Genomic DNA, 16,906 nt, shown 5'->3' with positions numbered 1-16,906 from the left:
TTGAACCACCAGCCTTCTGGTTAGCAGTCAAATGCTTTAGGCACTATGCTATCAGAGCTCCTAAGGAATTCTTTAGGATATATTTTTTCCTGACCAATAAAAATACACACAAGAACAGAGTCCTTGACTATTCTCAAAAATGTTTCTAAGGAAGTGAGCCCACTGGTTGTAGTAAGGGAGGAGCAGGACTGAGAAAGGCTGATCAGCAGAGGTTATCTTGGAGGAACAAGGCATGTCTGAGGGACATGGCTACATGGCTTAGAAATACTGTTAGCTCAAATGTCCTCTATGCTGTGTGGTCAGAGAGCTCCTTTGAAGAAGACCTCTCAGGAGATGGTTTGTGCTGTTAGCAAAATATGATACATCTCTGCTAAGATCTGACTCCAGATAGAGCCTCTCAGTGGACAAGTGAGAACACAGGACAGGCCCTCCTTTACCTCATAGGAAAGAAGAGCCTAGGCTGGATCAGAATGAGACTGACTTCCTGGGGTAGGATCTGATGCCGGGCAGACATGCAGCTATGGAGGCCTGGACAAGGTCCAGCTCAGCTGGCTGGATCTGAGGTAAATGATAATACACAGGTGGTGGTTAAGGGAAGCAGTCACTCAGGGGACAAGGAGGGGCATCTGACAACAGGATAGGCATGGTGGGGGAGCTCCTAGGAGCAAATGGATGTGGACATCCAGTGTGTCACCAGGTAACAATGCCTAGTCCATAGACAGAGAAAGGACAGAGTTCTAGACCTAGATGTGGCATGGGTGGAGATTCTGCCAAGAGAAGGCAAGGCTTGAGTCCTTGGGTGAGTGGGGTGTCAGGCTGCTGATACAAGGAACTTGGGCACAGAAGCAAGCCCAGGATTCAGGGACAAGGAAGAAACCTATTTGGCAGAACAGGTGAGTAAACTGCACAGATAAAAATAGTAAGAGGGACTTAAGGCTGAGCAGCTGGTGTTGCTCTAAATCTTCCCAGGCTGGGATTGGTCCTAGAGGCCTGTAGGGCCAGACCCACAGTGGAATCACATGGCCCCAGGTTGATGGGAGAAGAAGGCTGAGGTAGGTGAAGCAGGCAGGGCTGGATCTCTCCCCCATGCCAAAGCAAGTGCCCAGAGGTAGCATCTCTCTACATCATAGCTGCTCACTGTGGAATTCAGTTAGTGACAACTGTTGATGCCTCTGGGATCTGACTGGGGGGGCCAGTTAGACTCACTGCAGAGGTGTCTGATAAATACTGACCTAGTATTATCCACTAAGAACAATATTAATATGAAGCATGGCTCTTCAAATATGTTAACTGTTTATTGCTTGAACTCTATCATGGATAGAAATATAGAAAATACTTGACTTACAAGCACCAGGATTCTTGTGTGAGAGAGCTCTCACTTGGGACTCCAGGTTCTCCAGCAGTCAAGTTCTGCTATTAACTTGCTGAGCCAATGGCTCTCTCTGGCCTGGAAGTTTCCTCTTCCATTACAAAGGGCTGAAGATCTCAAGGCTCATTTGCCTCTGGCATGCTTTGGTACTAGGACTTTTACCTCAATTATGTAACTACACTGATGCTTCTCATTTCTCTCTCCATTCTCATGGTAACAGTGAAAGATTTAAAAATAGTAACATTACTGCTATTCCTAATACAAACACTACTAGTAATACTGGTCACTGACACTTAGTGAATGCTTGCTGCCCTGACACCTAAGTCCTGTACATCTCATTTAATATTCACAACATCCACATGAGGTATTTATTATTATCCTCATATGACAGATGAGGAAAGCGAGGCACAGAGATTAAGAGACTTATCTAAGACCACACAGCAGGCAAGAGGTGGGGCCAGAATTCAAACCAAGGCTGCTTGACTTGAGCCAGTGCTCTTATGCACTAAGTCATACTACACATTAGGGTTTTTAATTCTGTTGCCCAGTATTAGAGAGAAAGTTGGGGCTAGCTGGATTTGTTGCAGCACCATGCTGTACAGATTTCCAAATTGAAGATTCTGAGAGAAATAAAAAGGACCTAGCAGGGTAGACAAGGGAACAGTGGTAGTTCAGTGGAACCCTCATCTTCCATGAGACCAGGGCTCAATTCCCTGTTCATAAACATCACACACAGCCACTCCTAGTCTATCAGTCAGTGAAGGTTTGCATGTTGCTGTAATGCTGAACAGGATTTAGCAGAGCTTCCAGACTAAGCAGGGCTAGGAGAAAAGGCCTGGTAATCTTCTGAATCAGCCAATGAAGTCCCTAAGGATCACAGTGTTCCCCTCCATAACCAATCGTGGGCTGGACTGGATGGTATCTCATTCCACTATGAGCCAGAGATCAACTTGACTGCAGCTAACAACAGCTAGTAACAAGACAGCAGCTCAGGCAGTTGGCTGTAGGGCCAACTGGGCTAGCTTCAAATACAGGCTCTGACACTCACAAGTCCAATGACCTTGGCCAGGTCACTTAACTTCTCTGTGCATCGGATTTCATATCTCTAACACAAGAATGATCAGGCCCCTATGCCATATGGTCTGGAAGAGAGTCGATGTGTTAAAATAACGTCTTAGATGAAGAAAGTGCTAGGCATTATTGTGGATTGTCAATTGAATTGTGTCCCCCAAAATTTGTGTTGTAAATCCTAATCCCTATACCTGTGGTTATTATCCCATTTAGGAATGGGTTTTCTTTGTTATGTTAATGAGGAATTATTACCATAGAATGTGTCTTAAATCGATCTTTTTTTGAGATTAAAAAGAGCAGACTGAGCAAGCAACCAAGCAAGCAGAGATGGGGAAAAATGGATGCCATGCTCCACAAAAATCACAAGGAGCCAAGGGACAGAAGCTGAACAGAGACAAGGACCCCCCAGAGCCTAGAGCAGACAAGAGAGCGAGCATGAGAGAGAGTGAGAGAACACTTTCCCCTAGAGCTCGCACCCTGAATTCAGACTTCCAACCTCCTAAACTATAAGAAAATAAATTTCTCTTCATTAAGCCACCCACTTGTGGTATTTTCATTATAGCAGCACTAGATAACTAAAGGGGAGCTCTGGTAGTGTAGTGCCTAAAGCACTTGACTGCTAACCAGAAGGCTGGCAGTTCAAACCCACCAGTCACTCCTCAGAAGGAAGGTTGGGTAATCTACTTCCATAGTGATACTGCCTTGGAAACCCAAGGAGGGGTTGCTATGAGTCGACAACAACAACAGATAACTAAAAGGGATTATTACTGAATGCGTATTATGTGCCAGCCATTGAATGTTTGCATATTTTATTTCAGTTTAATGTTCCCAACCACCTGGAAGGGTGGGAATTAGTAATGCCACAGTACAGGTGAGGAAATCAAGGCTCACCTGCCCAAGGTCACTTAGATACTAGGAGCTTGAATCCAGGACCCCTCACTACAAACCTTGAGTTCTTTCTGCTTCACCACAACACCCTGTAGTAATGGTTCCTGATGGACAGCTAGGAACAAGCTTAAACTACAAAGCAAACAGAGATTGTAATTCGTTTCTGAAATCAATAAAGGGATGATTAAGTGACAGAGAAGGAGTTGTTAGCTGCTCATCAGGATGATGTGAGAAGTCACTCCCTGCATCCTGAATTGAATTCTCTTACTTGCTGTATCATCATAAACATTCATTTCTATGTGGGGAGGGATTTTTAAAACAACCAACATGAATAATATAAAATGGCTGACGTTTTGGAGGAAGTAGGATCTTTACTTTCTTTCATCTTCCATCAGGGTAATTTATCATTGTCTTTCTTACTTTTTTTTTTTTTCAAAAACTGATGGGGTAGCCTGTCAACTCAGCTTATCCTTAAAATGCAGGAGTATAATTCAATAATAAATTTGCCCAGAGGCCAGCTGTCAGGAAACTGGTGTTTATTTGAACTCCATTAGATGATCTCTAGTGCTCAGCCTCTCTGAGGGCCATCTGAGGTTGTGTAAGTACGGGGTGGGGCAATGGGTAGTGAGCAAATGTTCTTCCATAAGTGTTCTGCCATCGAGCCCTGTATACGGCTCTAGATCTGCAGTGGACAACACCATGCAACGCACCGTCGTTGAGTCAGATACGACTCATAGCGACCCTTCCTTGGGTTTCCGAGGCAGTATCACTACAAAAGTAGATTGTCTAATCTTCCTTCCGAGGAGTGGCTGGTGGGTTTGAACCGCCAGCCTTCTGGTTAACAGTCAAATGCCTTAGGCACTATGCCACCAGAGCTCCTAGATCTGCAGTGGGAGGATAAAAAATTATATTATATACATGATCATTTCTCCCTCCTATTTTTTCCCCTCTTGCAAACTCTTGCCTCCAAAATTCCTGGAAATTTTGTGCCTTTATAAAGAGTATGAAAGAAATCCTGAGGAGTTTTGTGACACTGAGATTATTTTACTATTGTTCAGAGCCAAGCTGAAGTCCTGACAGATGAAATGCTCTGACCTGGTTTGTGACCAGGTGAGGGTCAGATCTTTCCTACTTCCTGTCTCAAAAGCACCTTCCTGGCCTCATAGTCCTATATGTTCTTTTTCCCACATGCCCTTTGGTTGGCCATGATCATACACTCCAGATTTCCTAAGACTGTCTTGATTTCAAACATAAGACCACATTTCTTGATCTCCGATTTTTAAAATAATATCACCATAATTATACTCCAGCTACATTGCAATTCTCTCCAATCACTGATTATTCTGGAAAGTCATGCTGTTAGTCATTTTGACTCCTCAGTCTAGAATGCCTTTTTAAATTCCCGTTTGACTAAAACCCACAGTAATAATTCAGCTTATTCAGTAGCACACACATGCACATTCACACACACACAAATGAAGGAAATTTTATGAAATAAATATGTATCCTTTTCACAACGATGCACTGATATTCTCTATTCCATTCTACTTAAATTTACTTCATAAAAAAAAGTTGAGATCCACTAAATTGATTTCATGACCCACCAATGTGTTGTGACCCGCAAGTTTATCGTCATTCATTCATGTTTAATGGGAAACATTTACTGTTGCCTACCCAGATCCAAAGGAGCCCTGGTGGTACAGTGGTTAATGCTTGCCTGCTAACTGAAAGGTCAGCCGTTTGAACCCACCAGACTCTCTGTTGGAGAAAATGTGGCAGTCTGCTTTCCTAAAGATTTACAGCCTTGAAAACCCTGTGGGGGCAGCTCTACTTTGTCCTGTAGGGTCTCTATGAGTCAAAATCATGGATGCATAAGATGCAGTTCTTGTTGTATGGTGTTTAGGGAGATAGACTTGTGGGATGTTATGGTCTCTTCTCTGAATTCTCGGAGCACTTTGTCTCTACGTCTCTTCAGGTACTCAGCTGAAGGTCAGCAGGAACTGAGTAAATGACTCATTCATTCATTCTATCATTCATAGTGGTTACTCTGTGTCAACCCCTCTACTAGGTGCTAAGGGGTCAATGACAAACAAGACATGAGGCCCTCAAAGAGACCCCAGAGTAATGGGGTACAGATGCATATTTTCTTTTCCCATGCCTGGTGCAGGGTAGGTGCTGGGTCAGTATTTGTCAAATTAAGTTTGTCTTTCTAAGGCAGCTGTTTCTCTCTGACCCTTCTCAGTCTCTCCTCTCCACAGGATCTGCCTCTCTCTGGATCTGATCCTTGGCATCCATCTTCACTTTTTCTAAAATCCCTCTAACTCTACCAGTTTTTCTCTTTGGACTCAACGTCTCCTGTCAACTGACTCTCCCTAGCCAAACCCACCTACCTTCTTGAGTGAGCTGATAATCTACCAGGCTTAGAGGAGCCCAGTAAGACTTAACAATGTCACATTATTTCTCTGACCAATACAGTGTCCATAGACATATACTGAACTGATTCAAATATGCAAACTATGCAAATAGTTTGAGGATAATGCTTTCATCAGAATTTCTTAATATGCTAACTTGCCCAATGCTGACAACCTGCAACTACTCACTGAGGTACTCTGCCTGCCCCACCTCCACCCCTTTAAACCTAGTTAGTTCTTCCCAAGATGACAGATATGACCAACAGTGGGAAACAGCTTTGGCTCTACCTTGAGAATTCTAGGAGATGCCTTCATGATGTCCTCCCTTTCCCTATTGTCTGATCCCAAGCTCTGCCATCTGGGTCCTATCTCTTTGTAAGGACCCCAGTGGCTTCTCGCATCCCATTCAAGTCTCAATAGCAGGTACCCTTCATTGTATTCTACTCATGACTGGAGGTGAGGAACAGGTGTTCTATTAGGCAGATAAGGGTCTAGGCCTCCAGACTAAGGAAGAAAGATAATCTTCCAGTCACCTAGTCTGGTGATGGTGGTTCCCATGTCTGCTATGTTCCCTCCTTCTTTAGATCACTAAGGTTCTATGCTTCTATCACTTCATGTTGGGTTGAGGACAGTAGTGGCAGAATGTTAGATACCCACTGCCATTGAGTCGATTCTGACTCATAGTGACGCCCATTGGGTTTCCAAGGTGGTAAATCTTTACGGAAGTAGATTTCCCAGTCTTGCTTCCACAGATTGGCTGCTGGGTTTGAACGACCAACCTACTGGTTAGCAGTCAGATGTCTTAGGCACTGTGCTACCAGAGATCTTTGAATGTCAGATAGAGCCATTATATTCCTTAAACCTGTGTTAAACATCTGCTCTGGGCCAGGCATTGTGCTGGACCCTGTGGACATAGATGAACAAGTCAGGATTCCTATGGGAGGCCTTCCTCACTCTAATTCCATCTGGCAATACTTCTGCCTCAAGCTCTATGGCTTCTCCCATGGACCCCAGCACAGCCCAGACTGATTCTGCTTGGCTGGGGCCCTCACATTATGGGGAGCTCATCCTTCTCTCTGGGCTGCTCTTGCTCTAGTATTTGTGGCACAAGATACGATGGTACACAGAAACAAAAGGCACCACTCATACAACTCCTGGTATCACTGGTTGCTGTGGAAAAGCCCCTACTTCCTCACCCCAGGCATGAGGCTTCTGAGAACATGAGTTCTTGGGGAAGGCTTGGGGATTGAAGACTGGCTTGCTTGCTTCCCCCGTGGAGGGGTGATCGCTTAGCCCCAACTCCTGGCTTTGAATTCCTTTCCCTTCCATGGACCTAGGCAGCTAAAGTTCCAGTATGCCTCATACTCAAGCCTCTCTGAATCTGATATGCAGCTCAGAATCTGTAGCATGAAGGAGCTACATCTCTAGGACCTGCTTTTCCTTGCTGGCCTCAGAAATGCTATTGTGTCTCTGAGTGACAGTCTGCTTCCTGGATGCCATTAAATTGAATCCCAGACAGACTATACAAATTGTGGTGCAGCATATGGGGTCCAGAAGGGTTTGGGGCTTTGTCTACCAGGTATGGGCCTTGTTCTTGTTACACATAGGCATCAAGCAAGGTCTGCCTGCCCATCAGAAATTCTACACTCTGCAGAAGTGCCACAGGATTCCTCTATAACAAGGATCCCCAATAAAAGCCAGCTGGCAATAATGCTGCTTCTCTCTTTCCTGAAATAATGATTTGACAATCTAAACCTGGCTCTTCTCTGGGTGGGAGGTGGACTTTCTTAGAGGGCAGATTACTCTCAAGTTTCAGTACCAATAAGGTAGAGACATCAGAAGCCCTTTCTCATGTTCTAATGTTATAATCACCACCACCACCATCACTGCCGCCACCACCATCATCATCATGTAATTACTAAGCAAATTTTTCTGTGTGTGTGTGTGGTGGGCACTATGTTGAGACTCTGTATACATTTTAAAAATGTAATTCTCACAACTACCCAACAAAGTAGACATTATTATCCTAACCTTACAGATGAGATCAGAGTGCAGATAAGGAATTTTCCCAAGGTTACATAGCTAGAAGGTGGAATTTACATCTAGGTCTATCAGATTCTAAAAACTTGCACTGTTTTCACTCTGTCATGCTGCCACTGTATAATAACCACCATTACCTATCATGTACCAAGCATGGGGAGTCTATAGGTGGCACAAATGGTTGACTACTGGATTATTAACTGAAAAGTTGGTGTTCAGACCCACCCAGAAATACCTTGGAAGAAAGGCCTGATGATCCCCTTCTGAAAGATCATAGCCTTGAAAACCCTATGGAGCAATTCTATTCTGCACACATGGAGTCACCACGAATTAGAATCAACTCGGCAGTAACTAAGAACAACCAATGTGCTGATTAATTGCAGTTAATCCTTTCAACAGCTTTCATGAAACAGTTACTATGATTGCCCATTTATAATTGGCAGCACTTACAAAGGTTAAATCATTCCCTTTAGGTCACACGTAGCTAGTAAAGCCAGATTCAAACTCTCGGCATTTTCTACTCTACCATGCTCCCTCCTATGAGAAGGAAGAAGACAACTCAAACTTGGTGACTGATCCCACTAGAACCAATGATGCAAATAACCAATGACCTGTGCTACTGGCCCAGATCAAGGAGACAGAATACCAGGGAGATAGTTTAACAAAACAGGCATCTGGTAACTTGGGTTTCTGCTTCCACTCACTTGTGCTTGTGTTTCATGGGAATCTATATGCAGATATGCAGCAGTGATAGATGGCTGTTTCTTCTGCATCTAGATCAGCGAGGAGCAGGAATGTAATGACGCAGGCAAATGTTAGGCAAAAGGAAGCTTTCCAGTAATATTTTGGAAAATATAATTGCCCACTCATCTGTAGACTATAATCTAGGCCCTGCCCTAAGTACTGTGGGTTTGGAGAGATGCAGGGCCTCTGTTTGCAAAGTGTATGCAATTTAACTGAAGATGACAGATACGTAAATAATGATCTGGGAGCTGACTTCTACTACTAATCTGCAACATGATTTAACCTCTCTGAACTCTGAATCCTCAGCATACAATTAAGTAAAATAGATAATGTCACCTTAGAGTCCTCTCTCCCACACCCTTCAGACACAATCAGTTACCAAGCTTCACTGATTTTTTTCTTTAGATAAATCTGAAGACTTTCCTCACCTTCCCATCCCTCTTCACTACTCTCATGGTCCCCTTGGGGCAGGGACTTGATCGTCTGTGTTCCCTCTTACTCTCTGGCCCAGAAATCATGTACGTGGAATGTATACAATCTGTGACTGCTGAAATGAACTGTGCTGAAATTTAGAGAAAGCTCCGCACAGACAAGGCATCACTACATTGGAAGACATTCAAAATAAATTATTATAAACTCTTCTTTCTCAGGTACCTCTTACTACTTTACAGCTCCTGGTTTGGGGATCAGAGACTGGAGGGGTAGCCTTCACTGGCTTTGTGCACTTTCTGGCCGTTGGCTTGTAAGCTATCCCTTCTATCTGGAACGCTCTTCTCCTTTCATTGCTGAGCTAACTACTTCCTGTCTTTAAGACTCAGTTCATCAACCACCCTGGCCTTCCTCCTATCCACGAGCACTTCCTCTGTGTTCCCAGAGTAGTACCCTGGAGACATATTTCTCTATCACACCATAATGTAACTGTCCCTTTTTGTTATTGTTCCCCCAATGGGCAGAGATGGTGTTTTATTCCTCTCTGTGATCCTAGCACAGGGCCTGGTAGTAGACATCAGTTTAAAAAAAAAAAAAAAGTCCAATGGATGACACAACTGAAAAACGAAAGGGCATATGGGCATATGACTTGGGACACCAGCAGGTGTACCCCACCCCCAGCCTAGCAAAATCTTCTGGACATCATCTCTGAGGTTGAGCCATGTCAAAGCCTTCTAGCTCATCTGGAGACTGCAGGATCAGTAAGAGCTAACTGGAAAGTGGGTATTGATCCAAGATTCCCCTTGGACCTTTGATTTCTCATTCTTTCCACCTATCACCCAGTGGGAACAGCAAAACTTGGCTCATAAAAATTCCAAATGCCTTGGATAGCAGTTTTCTAAATGCAGGGACCTAAGGCTGCTTCTCTGGCTCCCCTGACATTCCATCAAGAACCTTTGATTCTGCCCTCCCGGCCTTTTCCCACCCTCACTGACTCACACCTGGCCCTCCAGGTGATTCCATTCTCCTTCAGAGAGCCAAGATTGGAGCCAAGGCCTGATAGACTCACCCTCCATCAAAGGGATTCTCTCCAGGGATGATGTGTGTGCTGTCCCTGCCCACAAGGAACTTGATGCGGTCGTAGAAGGAGTGTAGGTTCTGCTGGGACACAGGGGCCTGTGTCTCCTGAATGATGTCCAGAGGGTCGGGGGAGCCCAGGCACAGCGGATTGACATGGCAGAGGGGCTGGAGGCAGCAGTCAGGGTCCATGCAGTCAACCAAGCCATCTGCAGGGGTGACAGAGCATTTGTTTATATTGCTATGTTCAAGCAGTCATGTTGGTCTAGTTCATCTCTTCTCTATTTATCCAATCATGGAAAAAACTTTATTAAGTGCCTGATATAAGCCAGGACCTTTGCTGGGCACTGAAGAAATCAAGGTGATTCAGATCTGGTCCTGGCCCACCAGTCTCATGGGAGAGACAGATAAGTAAGCATATGTGTACATATGTATATATCTATCTATCTACTTATACAAACACACATTCAGAGATACACATACTTATGAAGGAGAAGTATATATTGAGGCCTAGAGGTAAGAGAACTTGATCATTTGAGTCACTAAATTCAAATGCTGGTGCTTACAAGGTAAGGAAAATGGTACAAATGGGGCTTCCAGGTAAGCAAGAGCAGAACATGCTGAGCTTGTAGGCCAGGTTAGGGGCTTTGCATTTTACCCTCAGGACAGTGGGGAGCCACTGAAGTATTTTAAGCCATGACATCTGATCTGCATTGTGGAAAGAACATCTCCTGCCAGGCACAGAATGGACTGAAGGGGGCCCAAATGGAAACTGATGGACAAAGGAGTAGTTGAGGTTGCACATGTTAAAAATAACATGCTCAGACTGGAGTGGTAAGTGGAGGTAGAGAGTAGGAGAGATGGTTGGGGAGACATTTAAGAGGTAAAAACTGTAAGACCTGGTGACTGACTGGCTTTGGGGGTAAGGAAGAGAGATCGTGGGTGAGGACCCTGTAATTCTCAGCATCTTTCCTAGCTGCAATGCAATTGTGTGGCCTGAGACATAGTCCTCAGTCCTTTGGAGACCTGGCTCTGCCATCTGTGAGAGGGGGCTTTAGGGATATTAGTGCTTGCTGAGTTTTCTGAGTTTCAGATCTCTGACTGAGATGCCATTAGCAGGGAATTCTCTTTTATCTCAAAGATGGATTTCTTTTGGACTGAAAATTATATTACAGCTCTTGTAGCTTTCCAAAGTGCAAAAAAAAGACCACAGATTTTTGGTATCATTATCCCAAAGTGCTCTTACAGGCACCCAGTGGAATAGCTTAAAATGGATAACAAACTCAGAGATCAGAGGATACTCCTAAGAGAGAACCTCAAAGGACAGGAAAAGCCCAGGGTTACATTCTGTGAGCTATGTAGACAGAGAACATTCTCATAATGTGTGTTTCTGCCTGAGTTCAAATTCTGGTTCTACTGCTTATTAACTGTGGGAATTTGGGCAAACTTCTCCTCACTCTTGGGGCACAGATCCTGTTTTCATTATTTTCATTATCTCTGTTGTATCCCTAGGTCTTAGTATAGAGCTTGGCACATACCAAGTGTGGAAACATGATTGTTAAACAAATAAATGAGTGAAAATTGAATGATTTAATTTTCAAATACACAAGAGGATGAAATGAAATGCCAGTTCATAAAAGCTGGAAAACTGCATGGTCATTCAATTCAATTACGCAGTGTGGCCTGGTAAGCCTCAGAGACTGAAGTTCAAGTCCCAGCACTATCATTTAAATGACACTGGCCAATTTCTTGTACTTGCTATTTCTGAGGGCCAGTTTCTTCATCAATAATGTGGTATTAACACTAATATACTCACCTCAATTCTGTTCCCATGGAGCTTACATTGTAGATGGTACCCACCAGAGTACTGCACAAACAGACCCATCCACAGGGGCAGCACAGATTACTGGCTGTGACTTCAGGGCAACCTGGAGCTGTGCCCTTGATCCTCTTTACCAGCTGTGTGACTTCAGACAAGTTACTAAACATCTCTGAAAACCAGTGTTTGTCCTTCATGAATCACAGACAAAACTTTGGTACAGTGCCCAAGGGCTTGTAACCTCCTTTAGGGCAGCCCAATTCTAGAGTATGGACTCCAGAGCTATATTGTCTGGGTCGAAGCCTGGCTCCGAAACTTAGTACTGTATAACTTTGGGCAAGTTAAACCCTCTGGCTCAGTTTCTCACATCTCTAAAAGAGGGAGTGACATGTAAGTATTTGTTAAATAAGTATAACATGTAGTATTATACCCTCAAACCCAGAGATCAGAGGAAACTCAAATCTAGCATAGCGTCTGGCACATAACAAGTGCTTAATAAAGTGGTAGTCCCTCTTCCCCATTCTGAATCTAGAACACAGCTCATCAAAATGAGGGGCCATTTTTCCTCTGTCTGTTCACCTGCCAAGTCCATTCTGAGTTGTGGGGAAAAGGCCTCCCCTCACCCCAGCACTGTTCTGAGCCCTGACTTGTGGCTCCTGTCCCTCCTCTCCCAGGTTTACCAACTGCCTAGCAAAGCACCTGTCTTCTCCTGCAGCCGGCGGGCTCCATCACATTCTCTTGGGCTGCCCCTGTCAGACATTGCTTAAACACATAATTACAGCCTGAGCTGAGGGTTATTTGCATTCTGCTATTGATGTTAGCATGACAGATTCAGCTGCCGCATCCGTAACTCTGCAGAAATGCTCCATTATTCAATCTTGGCGAGCAGGGACGTTGACCATTAAATCAGCTAGCACAATTGAAGGGCCGTGAAAAGTCATGGCTAATTTGAAATTTTATTAGGTCTTGCCTGCTCTTGTTTACCACTGAAGCAGTCTCTGGAAACCAGTTTTTTACCTCTTTATAAACACTCGGCTCTGTGGCACCTGGGAACCACTGCTTCCTGCTGAGGAAGGATGTCTGCTCTCTAACCCTGGAAGAAGGTTAGTCAGGAATGAGTGTTATCATTCTTATTTATATGAAACTGATGATGATAATAAATCACAGCTACCATTTATTGAGTGTCAGGCACTGTGCTAAGTGGTTTACAAAGAATGTCTCACGGAATCCTCCTAACCCTAGGAAGTAGCAACTGTCATTACCGTCATTTCAGAAGGAGCCAAAAGCTCAAAGTGGCAAAGATCACAAACTCAGTGAAGGAGTGGTCAAGGTCACAAACTCAGTGAAGGAGCCAGTACTGGAGCACAGTTTTTTCTGAGTTATGGGAGGTTCGTTGAGCTCTGGAGAGCTCTTTTAGGAACTATGTTTTAAGTGCAGAACATGAATTTATGAGACTTCTTGAAATACTAGTACTCTTTGCTCCTCCAGCATCCTGGGCAACTTCTATCACAGCACTTAACTCTCTATATTGTAATTGTGGATTTTCTCTGTCTCCTTTCCCAGGCAGTGAGCTCCAGGGGATCAGGCACTGTTTGACTCCTTTCAGTATCCCAGGTCCCAGAACTGGGCCAAAACAGAGACTGCACTCCATAGAGTTTGAAGAATGAATACATAATCTAGGCCAGGGCAGCTCCACTGATCCAGGATTAGAATCATAGGACACCAAAACCTGTAGCAACCTTTTGTTTTTTTCACCCTTAGATCAAGCAGAAGGCACAATGCTTAAGACAGCAGCCTCTTGAGGCAAACGGCCCAGATTTGGATCCTGAATTTGTACCTGGTACGAATTGTTTTACTTCTCAAAATATTTCTTCATATGAAGATTAGGGGAGAAAAAGAAAGATGGTTCATTCCTTACACTCACCAATCTGCTTCTATAGCCAGACACAAAATGCAAAGCCTTCTCTTGGGTGTCTTGTGATGACACAATGGTTTTTCATTGTGATAACACAATGATTTTGCAAATCAGAATTTTTCTCCAAGCATGGAACCCAGCATGCACCACACAGTAAGCAATATGCTACAACATGGGGCCTTAAATTAGGGCTTATGTCTTTCATCACTTTGTCATAAACTCTTTGACTATTCCTCTTTCCCATCTTCTTTGGTCTTTTCTTTGGGAAAAGTATTTAATGCATAAAGGATCTTCTCCTATCCTTCCTGTCTCTCAACCTCTCTTAATCTCCATCTTTTTATCCATGCTCCATTTTGATTTATTTCCCCAGATCTATATTGTTTCACTTATTTTTCCTTCATCTCCATCTCGACTGCAGTTTAACCTGTCCCATAGGCCACTAATTTAAATTATTATACTTTAAAATTTCTAGGTAGTCTACTTAGAACTTTTCAAAATCTGCCTATTTCTTTCTTGATGGTATCTTGTCCTTTACTATGGTTTCACCTTGTTTTATCTCTTTAGTCATTTACACACTTACTTATTATATAGTCCTTTTCAGACTGTTAGATTCCTGGGAGTGGTCATCTCCCATATGCTGACTTCAGTTTATGGTTGCTCATTTTCTCTGTGTTCTATAATACTTATTAACTCTAGAGAGAGTGGCTTGTCACTTTTTTCCTACAGGAATCCTCTGGGCTGAGGTGGGTCAGATAACACTCCAGGATTGATTTATTTACTCCATCTGCTTGCCATTCCAGAGCTATCACCACTCTGGGACCACTTTTCAGGCTAATTTCTCTACTTGAAGCTCTAGGACCACTTTGGTTGTGTAAATTTGGATTTGAAGACCTTTCTGCAAGGGTCAATTTCTAACAGCAGATTCCCATCCAGCATCAGGGACTCAGTATCATCTCTTTGGTGTTGTAGGCAGATTATTTATTTATTTATTTTTTCCAGCTTCACTTTCACATTAATCGCAGACTTTGAGGTTGAGAGTCCCAGTTTTATATAGGGCCTCAGTTCCAGTCCCCACTTTGAGCGTGCCCATCTTCTGCTTCGATGAACATACATCCCAAAAGTCAATTTTATCTTGGGCACCTAGTAGTACTCAATTCCCCCCCAGGGCTGCTGGTTTTCAGCTTCACCAATCTGCTGCTCCCTGGCTTCTTTCATCTTAATGTAGAATACAAATGCATCGATATGTATATTTTTCAGGAGTATTTATTTTGGCTACTTTAGGAACATTTACATTTGCCAAGTACTTTGTATCTCTTTTAAATGGATATTAGATATAAGTTGGCAAGTTTATAAAATATCCGTGTTTCATGCTATTCCTATGAGGCGCTTTCATTATAAGAACACAAAACACATCAGGAAAACTGGGAGGAGTTTTCTCTTTCTCTTTCTCTTTCTTAAACAAATTTAACAATGAGTTAAAAAATAAATTGCTGGCATTTGTGGTCAGAGAGTCTTTGTGGTGGTCTAGTTGATCATTTTGTTGGAAACACAAGTCCCTGCAAGGGCTCTGAATTTCAGCTTCCTCATCTGTAAAATGAATGATCAAGCGCACCTCAGAGTCATGCTGTGAAGATTAGATGAGATCGTGGGTGTGGAGCACTTAGTTTAGCACAATGATGAGCACCTAGGTAAGTGTTTGATAAATGATAGTGATTATGAGCTCCTGCCTGATCAGGTCCTTTCCTTGAACAGGTATCCCGGCAACAGACCTGCCATTTGGCTCTCTCCTGGCCCACTTTCCATAGCAGCCCTGCCTAAAAGCATTCGACCTTGTCGCTGTTGTTAGCTGCCATCAAGTAGGTCCCTGACTCATGGTGACTCAATACATAAAGGAACAAAATGCTTCCACAAAATGCTGCCCAGTCCTGTGTCATCTCCATAATTGGTTGCAGACTGAAGTGTTATGGTCTGTAGGGTTTTCACTGGCTGGTTTTTCAGAAGTAGATTGCCAGGCCTCTCTTCCTAGTCCATCTCAAACTGAACCTCTGCTGAAACGTGTTCAGCACCTTAACAATACCCATACCTCCACTGAGACTGGTGGTGACTGTTCATGAGGTACATTGGCTGGGAACTGAGCCCAGATCTCCTCATGGAAGGTGAGAAATCTATCACTGAGCCACCACTGCCCTCAGTTTGGGATTAAAGGACTGAATTAGATAAACACGATGATAACAACATACATGTAGAGACTTCAGGGGACTTGCAGATTGGGGTTCTCTGAAACAGACATATCACACAAACCTGGGACTGCAGAATTGTTCACTGCATGCTTTGCAGTTACGCTAATTAATCCCAGGCCAAGAATTCTGTCCACCTACACTTTTTTGTGTTGGTGCTTTCTAATCATTCATTAAGCAAATGTTTGCTGAGTAGTACGTGTTGGCCAAACTTTCACTAATACAAACAATCATATTTAAAAAGAATCCATATTTTTAAAATTACTAGGGCCCACAAAATTCTTACCAAGGGCTGCAGTTTACGAGAGCAGCTTTTGTGCAAAACCCTCTTCATATTTTCAAATGCAGCATATGGCAGCCTGAAATGATGCATATGGCTCCTCCACAGTAAGGGAGAGTCTTTCCCAATTTAATTTTCTTAGACTTAGATGATAAATTTTAGGAGATTTATATTAAAAGGAAGAAGTATACTCTGGGGGCACAAAGGCAAATTTTGTGGTGAAGAAATATGTCAACTTATATTTTACAGGAATCTCTCTCTCTCTTTTTGGCTAGTTTGGAGACATTTATATTTTCCAAGTACTTCATATCTCAAGTAATTGTATACTACACATAAGTTGGGTTGCCTTATAAAATGTCTATGTTTAATGTATCTTTTTCTTTCCAAAGAGGCAAGGGAAAAAAAATAAAGAAATAAAACAGAAAATTGGAAGGACTTTTGTTTTGTTTCCTTAAAACTTTCATTAAAATTCTCCTAAACAGATAATAATAATAATATATAAATGTTAATCATTAATATTAATTTTGCAGAGACTTCAGGGGACTTGCACATTGCTGCAATGAAAGAACTGGTGAAGAACAAGCCTCTGGGAATTGATGGCATACCGATTGAGATATTTCAACAAA

The 16,906-nt window shown here is 43.1% G+C and overlaps 1 protein-coding gene across 1 annotated transcript in view; it reads right to left on the bottom strand.

Moving 5' to 3' along the window:
- TENM4 (teneurin transmembrane protein 4) overlaps nucleotides 1-16,906 on the bottom strand; it is a 562,032-nt gene that overhangs the window by 127,345 nt on the left and 417,781 nt on the right. The window contains exon 15 of the mRNA XM_007941024.2: nucleotides 10,022-10,238. Coding sequence (XP_007939215.1) covers nucleotides 10,022-10,238 — 217 coding nt within the window. The remainder of the gene's footprint in view (nucleotides 1-10,021; nucleotides 10,239-16,906) is intronic.

Source organism: Orycteropus afer, unplaced genomic scaffold, assembly GCF_000298275.1.
Source record: "Orycteropus afer afer isolate SDZICR_OR568_19922 unplaced genomic scaffold, OryAfe1.0 scaffold00074, whole genome shotgun sequence".
In the NCBI taxonomy this organism is placed as follows: domain Eukaryota; kingdom Metazoa; phylum Chordata; class Mammalia; order Tubulidentata; family Orycteropodidae; genus Orycteropus; species Orycteropus afer.
This window is presented reverse-complemented; position numbering and strand designations above follow the sequence as displayed.